The sequence below is a fragment of the Lepisma saccharinum genome, chromosome 4 (assembly GCF_977018435.1).
Source record: "Lepisma saccharinum chromosome 4, izLepSacc3.1, whole genome shotgun sequence".
Classification (NCBI taxonomy): domain Eukaryota; kingdom Metazoa; phylum Arthropoda; class Insecta; order Zygentoma; family Lepismatidae; genus Lepisma; species Lepisma saccharinum.
In genome coordinates, this window is record NC_139232.1 from 71,332,723 (window position 1) to 71,347,371 (window position 14,649).

General features: G+C 41.1%; 1 protein-coding gene across 4 annotated transcripts in view; it reads right to left on the reverse strand.

Moving 5' to 3' along the window:
- LOC145986573 (glycoprotein-N-acetylgalactosamine 3-beta-galactosyltransferase 1-like) overlaps positions 1 to 14,649 on the reverse strand; it is a 115,350-nt gene that overhangs the window by 14,002 nt on the left and 86,699 nt on the right. The window contains exon 1 of one of the 4 annotated variants that reach the window (XM_083120734.1): positions 9,670 to 9,786. The exons of the other annotated variants lie outside the window; for them this stretch is intronic. Coding sequence (XP_082976860.1) covers positions 9,670 to 9,718 — 49 coding nt within the window. The 5' untranslated portion in view covers positions 9,719 to 9,786. Of the gene's footprint in view, positions 1 to 9,669; positions 9,787 to 14,649 lie in introns of those variants that run through there. 4 annotated transcript variants of the gene reach the window in all.

A 14,649-nucleotide genomic window follows, 5' to 3' on the forward strand; every position in this document is an offset into this window, starting at 1 on the left:
ATTCGGCATTAGATGTTCAATGTGTTTCTTCTTGGGACATTAAACTTGCAACTAAAACAATATGTCTATGTTGTCATGTATCAATTCCACTTGCTATATATGTATATGAGTGACACACACAATTATGTACAATCATAAACTCGTGCGTGCCAGTGTCGGTATGAGATTTGCAGACACCCATTAATATGCATAGAATTGAAACAGGTGCAAGCCTCATAACAAAAATACTATTAAACATACGAGACAATTAAAAAAAAAAAACTTTTTTCACGATACAAATTATAGTCTCTGTCTCTTTCCGTGCTCAGCAGGTAGGTTCAATAAGGGGTATCAGTAGGGATTCTTCTACTGAGATACTGTAGCGAAAACAAGAGGCCAAAATGCATGGATTAAACTTTTTAAATTCAAATGATGAGAATAGCTTGTGTTTTGAAAATATAAATATTGGGGAAAATAACGTTAATAACAGACAAAAATAACATAGACTTCAGGAGAAAAAAAAACAGGTTTTTCAAAAATTCAAGTTTTTAGTTTCAGAAGTGATCACTTGCTTCACTTTCCCAACATTAGAGTACAGTTATGTTTAATTTTTAATACACAATTTATTGTTAATTGTAATCATTTTGGAGGGGTGGTAATCATACGAGGGGCATTCAAGTCAATCCGGGACTTTTTCTTTACAGGTTTAAAAACAAATCCCAGGGTGGAGGTAGTGCATGCAGTAGGAACTGGCAACTGTGTCCTGTTACTGGTAGGCGGTGCTCATTGCACATGCCAGTCCAGAGACCAGTATTCAAGATGGTGGACAACAGTGTGAACGTGTATATGGAACAGCGTGTGGTGATGAAGTTTTTTGTGAAGGAGGGCATAAAACCCGCTAACATTTACAGAAAACTGCAAGCACAGTACGGTGATGGAACACTCAGCTGCAGTAAGACATTTGAATGGTGCAAGTGCTTCAAAGACGGACGTACGTCTGTCACCGATAATTCCGGTCGTGGCGGTTCCCAGCCCACAGCAGTCATTCCTGGGAACATTCAGCACGTGGAACAGCTTATCATTGACAATCGTCGTATAACCTGTCGTGAAATTGCTAAGGTGTGTAATCTTTCGGTAGGAACAGTAAACACAATAATTGATATTTTGCTATTTCGAAAAGAAAAATTAGTGCACGCTGGGTACCAAAACAGCTTTCCACTTTTGACCGGCACAGAAGAGTGGAAGTCTGTACTGAACTGAAGGACTGCTATGTCAGGGAAGGCCAGTATTTCCTGGATCACATCATCACATATGACGAAACATGGGTTCAGCATTTCACTACGGAATCGAAAAGAGCATCGAAGCAGTGGAAGCATGCGTTCTCACCAAAGAAATTTCGAACAATTGAGTCAGCAGATAAAGTGATGGCAAGTGTTTTCTGGGACAAACATGGGATTATTCACGTGGATTTTTTACCCCGTGATGTCACTTTCAACAGTGAATATTACTGTCGTGTTCTGCATGTTGTGCATAACAATATGAGGTAGAAACGGCCTAGTTTGATCACGAAGGGTGGTGTGTTTCTGCAGGACGATGCAAGACCTCATACCGCTCAACGCACTATGCAAATATTCCAAGAAATCGGCTGGGAAATATTCCCACAACCCCCTTACAGTCCGGACTTAGCGCCAAGTAATTTCCACCTGTTAGGACCCCTAAAAGAATTCATCGGAGGCCAACATTTCAGGAGAGATGATGAAGTGAAGCAAGCCATCCTACTGACAAATCCTTCTATGCCGAAGCTTTCCAGACATTATTTAAACGATGGGATAAGTGTATAATTGTAGCAGGGGAGTACGTCGAAAAATAAAAGCAGTTTCCACACCTTGAAATTTGTTCTTTTCATCTATATAAACTCAAAAATCTCGGATTGGCTTGAACGCCCCTCGTATCACTTTTGTAGACCTTTAGAGGGTGATCATCACAAATTTAGAAGTGGGTGATTGCTCAATTTCAGGCATCCCTATTTGCTTGTCTACCCTTTTACCCAATTTTATATATTATTGAGAAATTTTGGTTTATTCTGTTTAATCGATACTCTGAACTTGAATATGTTGCGAAAAGTTTAATTTGCAATATGCACACCAGTTTCATTCTGTGTGTGTGAAGGGGAGGGGGGGCGGTGCCTGGAGCATGTATATCCCAGTGGGGGGCAAAGGTATTTTTATAAGGGACGCTGGTAGTCCATCAAGTAGTCATTCATGCATACTCATATTTTCATTATTTTGATCATTATGTATTCCGTATCATATTTATCATTACTGGCATTTAATAGCAATCACCCGGTGGGATATACCACAGTGGATATACACTTATGAAAAACTAGCAGTGAATATGCATATCCAAGTAAATGAAAAACAAAATATATTTAAAATATGTCCTACAAACATCTACATAACATATGGGAATTCCGCGCCAAATTCCTTTTTATTTAACTGAGAACCATTGGGACAGAAATTCTTCGTAATTGGCCGGCCCCTTTCCCAATGGCATACCCACAACACCTGATGAGACACACATGTCCCGGTGCTTTGAGTTTTGTTTGTAAGTCCACTTTTATACACATACAGGCTAATTGGGACTGAACCTACAGTTTAAAGTGGGATTCAAACCACTATGTGCCTCCACAGGGTATCGAACCCGAGACCCTTTGATTACAAGGCGACGAAGATATCATTCCGCCATTTATTCTTTTGTTAAGAAAACCTTGTTCGAATTGATATTTTAAGTCCACTTTATGCACAGATAGTCTAACAAAAGCTTGTTTTGGTTTGGTTTGAGTTGGTGTATTAAGTCCGCTTAAGCACAGTAAGGCTAATCGGGACTGGACCTACGGTATAAAGTGGGATACGAACCACTGCGCCATGTGCCTCCACCGGGTATCGAACCCGGAACAAAAGCTTGTTGTTTTAGATGTTTGGATAGGTGGTTGCTTAATTTTAGACATCAAGGTGGGGGTCATCGTCCTCTTTACTCTCCCCAGGCTCGTGCTAAGGAGAATCACATCCTAGTTTCCTTCTCGGTTTCTTTATGAGCACCCGAAAAAAATCCAGCTTGAGGCTTTTAACATTAAGAGCTTTGTGCTACGAAGCTTCTAAAAAATTAATACGCCTTAATGGGCGAGTCGGACGTCCTTGTACCGAATTCTCGTCTAGGTTTATGAATGCCTGTATAAAGACCGGTGCCACACAGTGAAGTCATAAACAGATGACGCTGAAATCTTGTTACTTTCCGTGAAGACCAGAAGGCAATTTAACCCATCAAAACTATTGTTGATACAAGAGAGCGTGGAAATTCTAAAACAAAGTAAGAGATATAACTCTGGAAGATTAGAACGGCACAGCCAACTATTTCGGACAGTTAAGCGTGCAATCTCGTCACTTCGAGCATCAAAACAACAAGCCTGAGGATCATAAAGTGCATTATACAACACTCGAGAGTAAGACCCGACTAATCTGTTTATTGAGCAGGTAAGGATTAGCCACAGCAATAAAATAGAGATCTAAACATGTAAAACCAACACATATTTAATAATATTTCGGCAAGCGAACGTTTTCACGTTTATTAAAATATAGGCTGTATCATGGTTACTAGTGTTGCCCACGAGACGGCACTTTGGCCTGTCTCGTCTCGAAAATATTAGTTTGTCTCGGGACACATGATCAATCTCGTCTCGTCTCGAATTTTTAAAAGCCTGTCCCGTCTCGTCCCGTGGGCAACACTAATGGTTACAATAGTGACGCCAAAGGATGCGAGTGCGAGTATATAAAATTCTATTTAGGATATTGTTCAGTGACACTCTGAACTACCTTGCTCATTCTTAAATTAATTTCAAAATAGCGACAGAGGTAATCATCATATCCCACCGTGCTCCTAGTGGAATATTTACAACACTCATTTCGAAGTTGCAAAATTCACACAGAAGTTAATGAACGTTAGGAATATTTTCATTTTGAAATGCTATGAAATATGATTTTTTTCGTCCTATGTTCGGCACTGCAAAAGCAGTCAAGCTTCTTTGCCCCGCCCCCCTCCAACACATGGCGGAATTTAGACTCCGACCCTAGGCCAGTGAAAAATGCCACCTTCCACGCTATTTTCTGTGATGTTGCAGATTGTGGATATGATTACATTATAATCTGCACTTTACACGCATCAAAAAAAGTTGGCAAAATTTACAAATATACGCCTACATAAACAAAGTTTAAATGATGATGAAATACAACAATTGAAGGATGCCACATCCTTCCCTACATCACATCCTCTTGGACAATTGATCCCGTATATTTTTATTGTCTGCTCTCTACCACCTACGTCTCTTTGCATTTTTGTTAGTTAGCGTCGCTTTTCTGCCACTTTTCACCAACAGAGGTAATAAGGATGAGTGATGATTGGATTAAATTGATGAAGGAACACAAAGAACACCTAGGCCCATGGAGGGATTCCAACCCGGGAACTTCGGTGGAGAGATCGAAAGTTGATCAGTTAACGCGTTCTGTCACCGAGTTGCAGGCACTGTAACCGAGTCCAATATCGGATGACAAACGGCTTGTGATTTTCTTGAGAAACGCAATCGAACATCCTCGTCGTATTTGCAATGGAGGAGCGACTGCTTATTAACATCTGCAGATGAAAGGTGGAGATAGGGCAGTAGCCTATACCACATCGCCTCACGGGAATGTCAATGAGCTTATACACGTGGAGGAAAACACAGTAGAAATAAGACATTCTTCGAGAATTCATGATGTAATCAATAATTTACATATATTGTGAGCCAGGATTGAAAAAAAAAACAGCAGCTTGGGGGATTGGGGGTTATCTAGGTTTTTAAAAATTTAAATCAATATTTCATTTATAGGAATACCATGAACAAGACTGCATAAAATACTGTTTCTTTATTTAAAATTTTACAATAATTATTTACTACTCTGATTTATCGTTTTGTGTGTCTGTGTGAAGCAAATTTAATTACTGTATAATCTGAATAATAAACCATACGAAAATTACCCGTACGTTACTTCAATCTTTAATAAACACGGAAAACTGCTTACCTCGCATATTTTTTCCATTATCTTGTATCATAGCATTACTGATATGCCATTTTATCCATATTAATTCAATCAGTTCAAATAATGGTATCTGAACACGATTTGGAATAGCTGTGGGCGTTGAGTACAAGGGTTCGGGTTCATGCCTGGCCGTGAGGGTCCTACCGTCAATATCACCGACACATGATTCATCCTCATCGTCGCGATAAGCTAAAGAAAACTGACACAAAGAGAAAAAGTCATAACTTAGGGCATACTTTTTCGAATTTGGGGGAGGGGGAGTTTGTGGTACAGCAATATACATTTGAATTATTGTGTTATGTCGGGTTACAGAATCAATTGATTGATTGACCGATTTATTTTACCTCGCGTTTCCGCCACCTTTGGCGAATAACGAAGATGAGGATGAACCTACAGCAACAAATAATCCGCATCCAAATGTTTACCTTGCACTAAAGTAAAAGAGCCAAATACGAGGGTGATTCAAATCAAAACCTCAAAAGTGCAATAAAATTCCTAAAAGTTGTGCGATTGGTTTGTAAGTTGGCAGGAGTTATCCTTGTGGTTGAAAGAATGACCAACAGGTGGAAACATGACGCTGTAACACTGAAGAAGGAAAAGATGGCCGCCCCATTGTCGACATGCACAGCATTAGAGCAGCGATCTGTGATGCCTTCTTTTGTGCAGTTAAGGTGTTAAAACCAATTGAAATTCATCGAAGGATGAAAGCGCAGTATGGTGATTCGTCTGTGTCTCTGCAGCAAGTGTATCAGTGGTGCAGAAAGTTTTAAAGCGGCGTAACTTCTGTGGAGGACGCTCCTCGACCAGGCTAGGCACACCGCGTACTGTTTGACCAGCGATCCGAGAGCTCTCGAGTTTTCTGCGCATGCCCGAAGTAGAAGAGTCCAGTCGTAAATTGGGGGAGTTTGCGGAACCGCTTCTCTGAAACGCGAGCAGCGCGAGTGTCACGTGGGGAAAGAGAGCAATGTTGCCAACCGGAGAATATTGTCACAAGATATTGGAAGTGCTCTGGCCGTGGAGAGGCGTCTTTGCAAAAGCTGAAGTCTTGAACGTAGCGCCAGTTCGGCATCTTTGACCCAACCCCCAGAGGAAGCCGACTGGACCCGTATCTGGTTTCGAGCCACCACTATGAGCGTCCGGAAGGAGCGGCAAGGGGGGGACGCCCCCCCTGAAAAATTAGTCATCCAAAAATTATGTATTTCGCACATATAATTTCATTTTAGCCACAATAATATGTGTTAATTATTGCATGATCACCATAAATTCAAATTTAAGCAATGCGTTTTTAGGGAACAGCACTATTTTTGGAGAAAATGTGCCTTGTTTGCCCCCCCTGGAAAAAAAACCTTCTTTGCCCCTCCCTGGAAAAAATACTGCGGACGTCCATGGCCACCACCTGTTTTTCCGTAAAGCGCTGTTGTCACTTTTGCCTGCAGTGTTTAGACATCCATTCATTCACTGCGACGTTTTACTCCCAAGGTCTTTATATTATATATAAAAAAATAGCACAGCACAATAACACTAATCGAGATTCAACTCTTCAATACCAACAGTGAACCTAAAATTGGCAAACGGCATGGTAGTGCATGTCCCTCGGTTTTCGTTACCTATGTTCTGGTGGATAAGCATCCTCGCAGAATGGTAACACTGTTCAACGTGCAACCGCGAGCAGCGTTCTCGCGCCTGCCTTCCTATCGCCAACTTCCCCTTTTTCTTGGCACTTTGCCAACTGGAGCTCTCGGATCGCTGGTCAAACAGTAGTGACGATCGAAAACATCGCCGCAGGGGAAGAGCTTGTGAAAGAAAACAGGCGTATTACTGTGAAGGAAATAGCCGCCATTTTGGACATTAGTGTTGGTTCAGTACACAGTATTGTCCATGATGTCCTGCGATTCAATAAAATGTCGGCGAGATGGGTGCCACGACAGTTGACTGCTGAATTGAGAGACCGTCGCGTCGATGCATATGAGGAATTTTGCGTTGTTTCCAGGTCGAAAGTGATGGATTTCTGGAAATAATTGTTACAGGAGATGAAACCTGGGTGCACTTTCACCAAACTGAAACAAAAAGATCGAGCAAGGAATGGTGCCATAGCTCGTCGCCAAAACACAAAGAATTCCGAACCCAACCAGTAGCAGGAAAAGTCATGCTCTCTCTCTTCTGGGATGCAAATGGGGTAATTTTTGAACATTACTCGGAAAAGGGAGTTACGGTGACTAGTACATTTTATGCAGATCTGCTCCAAAATGAGGAGTAAACGACGAGGACTTCTGCTTTCAGGTGTATTGTTACTGCATGATAATGCCCGACCGCATACTGTCCTTCTAAGGGTTGCGACAATCCAGGATATGACATTTGAATTTCTCACACACCCACCTTATTCACCAGACCTCGCCTCCAGTGACTTTCATGTGTTCGGACGGCTCAAAGAGGCGATGGGAGGCAAGCATTTTTGAAGCGATGAAATGAAAATCGCGATGCACGAGTGGCTACAGTCACAACCAAAATAATTCTTCTCACGAGGTATCCATGCACTAATACGTACATTGCACGTCATGGGGACTACGTCGAAAAATGATGAATGTATAATTTTTTTGTATTTCCTCATTTGCCTCATACTAAATAATTAAGGTTTTCATTTGAATCACCCTCGTATAAATTGGGATAGTGTTGACATTCTGCTTGAAACTGTTTGAATTCGAATTGGATTACTAAATCAAATGTCGATAAAAGTGACGTATTGAAATGAACAAAACATGTAATATTACGAGGGGATATCAAAAAGTAATTGATTAAATTGTTATATATATATATATATATATATATATATATATATATATATATATATATATATATATATCGGTATATATATTATACCGAAGATGACCCAGGTGGTATGCTGTATGACTGCCACATGGTAGAGCAGGTCTCGAGTTCAGATGTGAAAAGCGGCTCTAGGGTACATTGAGCCTCTCATGAATGGATGATAGTGCCTGGGGTTACCTTGGGCGAAGGGGCAAAGGTAGCTGGGCATGACGCCATCTCCTCTAAGGTTGAGATCGAGGTGAGTTCCCTTTTTTGTGCACTTTATGCACATATAGGCTAATTGGGACTGGATCTACAGTTTAAAATTGGATCCGAATCACTGTGCAATGTGCCTCCACCGTGTGCGGAGATTAAGAACGTACAGTGCCATATCTCTACACGCTACGACAGTGTTTCTCAACGGTTGGGTCGTGACCAGTACCGGGCCCTGCCACCTTTTATACCGGCTGGTTTTTCCCAGACGCAATACCTCAGTTATCGAGCATGCATCGACTGGTTTCCCCAATTCAGACTAAAAATGAACATAATAAAGGATCAAAAATATCACAGTACTGTTTTAACTGTTAAGAAAACCAGCAACTTCCTTTAAAAAGGTGCAGTCATTCCAATCCTCTTATCAGTTTTATCTTGAAAGTTAATCATATCTTAAGCTGTGTTGCTTTACACTTATAGATCATGCCGGGAGCCAAATAGGATTTCTAGATTATGTGCCAGTGCCATTAATCCCTAAAGTCGCTAGGCTAGTAAAATGACATACAGAGATATGGCAGTAATAGGCACAGAATTGGAGCCTCGGCCTTGGCAAATTTAAAGGGCTGGCTATGAGTCAAAGACCACATAAATTTATTGTGATCTTTTAAAATTCTAAAACTTGCAAAACATTTCATAAAATCTGGTTCTACCCTCCCTGAACAAAAAAAAACCTCCACAGTATGTCTACTAACGTCTCCGTTAATTTGATTGGAAGCAACTGCTAACTAGATTCGGGATTTTTTAAATAAAAAAAAGTCATTTAACATTGTCAACTTAGTCTACAAATTAGTTTTTAGTCCTTAAGAGTAACACGTGGCCAAAGCGTCCGTTGAAGTCAAAAAACCAAAACTATAGGGTTGGCAGTGGCACATCTGTGTGGTTACTAAACTGTAGGAGGACTTTATTTATTGTGCAGTAACTAGTCAAGTGAAGTGTGTTATTCATATTGCCGATTTGTGAAAGTTGTGAGGAAACCGTGACGAAATGTGTGTCTTTCCCCTTAAGGGATAAACCCACTTATAAATGTATCATTATTATTTCTGTAATAACACAAAAGCTCACGGACAACCGATACCCGGTGGGGGCACATTGCATAGTGGTTCGGATCCCACTTTAAACTGCAGGCCTAGTTCCGATTTAACTATCTGTGCACTTAAAAACTCAAACTCTTTACTTATCTTTTAAATATGAAAAATGCAAGAGAAACAATAATTGTCTAAAAACCAACGTGGTTTAAATCGCTCAAATCTGCGAACAGAAGTAGAAGGTGGTTGTGCAATTTACCATTCACCTACAGAACCACGTCACTCCATATGGTAAGGCTACAGTCACATGGTGACATCAGTGTGGTCAAGGGTGTTCAAATCCTGAGATTCCTCACAGTAATATGTTTACCAAATCATGACACTTGTCACTAGCTAAGCAATGGTTCCAACTGGCGCAGAAGACTGACACCCCCCCCCCCCCAAAAAAAATATCTCACCTATAGATGACATGATCCCACACACAGTTCCATCACGTTCCCATGTCATGTCATTACTAATGCACTACGCGAATGTGGGAGACTGGTGGTTTGAGTCTCCTGTGATGATTGTTTGCCCTCTGCCTCCTTATCTACCAGCTCCTCCTACAAGTCTTATCTTCTCCGGCTGCACTTAATCTTCCTTGCGTTATTTGATAATTTTCTGGATGCCGAATAGTTACGTCCTACAAACGCTAATTTGTATCGATCTCTTCAAGGCAGATTAAATAGGAAAATGCTGAATACACTGCCTCTTATGAAACGCATTCGTTGATTACGTTGACAGCAGGGTGATCCGCAAGTCGGGCACCATTACGACAAAGCAATGGCAGCAAGAGACTTGTCTTGTTTATCAGCAGAATCCGAACAAAACATGCGGGCGGAATGTTCTACACGTAAGGACGTCTCCATTGGTCTCTTGACACTGACTTCCACTTGGGAAAACACGTGTAATAGAGGAGGAACACGTGAGGAACTCCTTGTCAACATCCAGTTATCCAGTCCATAATGATGGAGAAAACTATGGGGAAGTTAATACGTTAACAGCTGAAGGATTCGATCAACTCCCGCATGAGACAATCCATGTTGAGAAGCAGATGGGGAAGTAGTTGAGAGTAACTCTCCTAAGTTTATGTAAATCTCATGTGCAATTATCAGATTATTGTGGATTCGATAAATTTTAAAGGGAGTTTTGGTTGTCGAGAGACAAGGCTCTTCTTTTCACCTTCTCTCTTTCTCTCTATACAACCTTCCCGGAATGTGTGGAGTATCGACGCGCAGAGGCGAAAGCTTGTGGGCGGGGCCAGACTAGCTGGAGAAGGGTGCGATTGGCTAGTCGAGTCGCCCCCTCACGCGCAACCCCCCCCCCTCCGCGCGTTCATTGGACGAAGCACACACCCGTAACGTGCGCCCAGGACGAGTTCGCGTTCTCTTACTCCAGACATTCCGGAAAAGGAATATAGAGAAAGGAAGCGGAGAAAACAGGGAGGGGGAGGAGAAAGTGAGAACAGGAAGTTGGGAGGGAGAGCTCTCTCTCTTCTTCGTTTCAAAGAGAGAGAGAGAGAGAGAGAGAGAGAGAGAGAGAGAGAGAGAGAGAGGGGGGGGGGAGGGAGAAGAAAGAGAACCCGATAGGGGGATAACTGTTGTCTGGGAGTTGATATGGAGTTCCCCACATGAACTCGGAGATTGAGGAAAACGACCGATTTCCAAGAAACCTTCTGGAAAGATAGATACGAAATGACGGTAGATATTATGAAACGCTGACCGAGATATTCGCTCAATTATATCTCACATAAGGAACTTTTTTTTTTTCTGAGACACAATAGCAGATTACATATTTCTGAAGCAATGGCTGGTTTGGGGAGTGTTTTATGATAAAGCAAAGCGCAGGGCATGTAACACCATGGCTCCTCTGGTTGAATGAAAAGTTTGTGTTTTTCAGGAGACCCTGTATAATGTTTGGTTTGGTTTGGTTTGAGTTGGTGTTTTAAGTCCACTTTATGCACAGTAAGGCTAATCGGGACTGGACCTACAGTTTAAAGTGGGATCCGAACCACTTGTGCCTCCACCGGGTATCGAACCCGGGACCCCTTGATTACAAGGCAATGACGCTACCACCCTGTATAATGTGATGATCAGCCTAACATATGCGCAAACATTACTGAAATATTACAATATTTTATATCGCATACATGTTAACAATGATCATGAAGTACTTGTCCACGGCAGTAAGAACATAATGTCCATGCATGTTCATTCTTCGTGTTTGTGTGTGAAATTGGAGCCCCTGTCTTCCTTCTCCTGAAGGACCATTATCTGTTCTGTCTCGATGAAAAGGAGACACAAAAACTCCAAAGAACTCAATTTGGTTTTACACAGTTAAAGGAACACCCTAGAATTGAATTAATTCTAAAGTTATGAACAAACTTAACTATTTTATATATGGGGGGGGGGGTAAAGGTAGATAGGTAGAGGGAGCCTTTGGTAATATTTTGCGCGGGGGGGCAAGATTTGTAGATTCGGCACTGATTGTAGCTGGCAGTTATGAACAGTGAATACTCGATTGATTGATTGATGTTTTAAGTCCACTTTATGCACACTAAGACTAATCGGGACTGGGATCCGAACCACTGTGCCTCCACCGGCTATCGAAGCCTGGATTCCTTGATTACAAGACAACGACGCTACCACCGCGCAATCGGGGAGGTCCAGTGAATACTCGAGTAATCGAAAACTCTTTGTTAATACACCTAACATTCACACGCAAATAAATATGGATTGCATTAGAACAGGCATTGTTTGTAGTAATCTCCAAGTCTGGAAAACGAGAGCTTTTAAAACCAGACTTGTTTCATTGGTAACAAGTTAAGAGACGAGAGAGAGAAGTTAACAAAAGAAATTCAGTAAATAAGGTTTCTCAAACTCACGGTAAATTGACGGTTCCATTCATGAAGACCTTCCGCGAGGTTTCTTGTGAATAGCCATCTTCTCGAGTGGCCAAGTAAATGACGGACAATTCCAACTCTTTGTATTCATTGTTGGCTACTTCAAGCACGAGCAGCGCACTAACAGTGGATGATTGCATCAACTCCAGGGCAGAAAATTTTATTTGTCTTTTCTCACATGCAACTCATCGATGGTACTTTGTGTCATGTGTCAACTATCATTGTGATGTCATGTCTAGACTCAAGTTCTTTGAACCAACAATTGTTCTTCTTCAATCAAATATCGAAATAAAAACATGAAAGGCTTGTTTTAATGCACAAATACTATAATCGGCACTGGGCCATTAAGTTTAAAAATAGGATCCGAACCATCTGAATGATTCCACCGAAAATGTAACCTTGATTACAAATTGGATGGCAAAGTGAGTACGTTGAATCCACCAAAGTAATAAGAAAAAATAGTTATATTTCTGGTAAGTACAGTTAGTCCTATAACATTCTGCTATAGTGAACTTAAATGAGCTAAATAATCACAGATATAGTTTATAGTGAACCTAAAAATGAAATGTCCATGAAAAATTATCATTGTTAGCATCGTTAAGCACAGTACAGTACTTCACAACAAATCTTCTTACATTAACTTTTACAAGCAGGATTTCCTACCTGCCTTTGTTTTGGTAGTACACAGGGCGAGTAACTATACTGTCCCAGGAGTCTGTGGAGCAAGCGAATGAAAATACTTCAGATTCACGTAGTGACTCGAAATGGTTAGGCCAATGGACGCGTGAGAGGGAAAGGGATTGCATGGAGGGGATAACGCGATAGCTGCTACCAGCAGTTTGCAGCAGCGGGCACGGCTTTGCTCCGCCCACTCGCTTTCTCACCTTCTCTACCCTTATGCGCGGCATTGCTCCACAGAGTATAGTGCAATCCCACCTGAAGAAACCATCGCAGAGGGTCCAAAAGGCGACTTTTTCAAGGTACGGTAAATTAAGAGTGAACTAAAAACAGTTTTTATCTTTGATACTGTACCGTATTTAATATTTTATTTTTATTAATAGATTCTGTAACAATCAAACTATCTCTGCCTGAGGTCGTTATTTCCTGAGTCACAACTAACCTCAATTCAGACAATGGGAAGGTAAAAGAATGAGAGGTGATATGATAAAATTGATGAAGGGACACTCACAAAGAACATCCACGTTTAGGTAGAGTAGATACTCGAACCAGATAACTTCGGTGGCGAGATCGTAACTGGACCACCTAACGCGCTCGGACGGGCGGGCTCTAATAACTAGTAAAGGATAAAAAGATGCTTTGCAAAGTCTCTAGATTTCCTTACCCTAATATCGGCTATGTAGGCACTCAAAACAATGTAGTCACCACCATAAATCCGATTGCAAAAGATTTTTACGAATCACGACCGCATAAAATCGACGAATGTGAATTGAGTCTTTGATTTAAGTGACTGCGAGTCTTCGATAAGCACAAAGGGATAGTGCTGTAAAATTACATTCAGCCATTTCGACGTTCAATAAATCAACGAAAAGCAGCCTTCCTGCTAGCTATGTGAATCACTGAAACACACACAAAAGGAACTAGCAACAAGTAATTAAACACGGATTAGACTCAAGTGGAAATTTAAGGACCATCGTCAACTCCTCAAAGAACATAATTGAAGTGTTGCCAACTTTGACTAGAGATGTCGACGTAAACTGCTTTATACCTACTTGAGTACCATCAAAATACTTTCAACAGGCGTGGAGAAATGGAGGGATCAGAGCAATAAAGGACTATTTTAAAGCGCGGATTTGTGATAGAATGAGCCACAAAATAAATCATTATGAATGTCATATGAACACAAAATAAATTTGAATCATTAACTTTACTGTATATTTTTATCGCAGAGAGCAATACATTATACTCATCTTATTTGTTAATGAACGTTTCGTTCAGTATTGTATTGTTACGCCTTTAATAAGTCCAAAGTTAGTGTTACAGGTCTTGAAAATATATTTTTCAGTGCTCGACAAGTGCTTTAAATATTCGGGAGAATATTAATGCAATCATTATGAACGAATAATAATAACGGACGTTCAAAAGTTTTCAAAATACTTCATACACATGTAACAAAATAATGGCCTAACAATACTAAACAGAGAATGTTAACATAATACTGTAGTATAGTCGACGCGCTGGCTACGTTAACGAACGGCTGGCTTTGAAGTCGACGGACCGCGCCCAGCAGCTCCAACATACATTCACCGCACGGTTGTGACTCCACGTGGAGTAGACGAGCAGAATGACAGCTGCGCCCATTGGCCGAAGGTTGAGTGTGATTGGACGAAAACAACTCGCCGCTGTTTATCCCCACCCACGTTCGTGGCGGAATCTCGCTTCAGATCTTACACGTTAACCAAGTAAACGCGTCAACTTTAATCAAAATGTTTTGGGCATATCATTTGTTAATTGTTAATGGGTCCACTGTTAAAAGTTA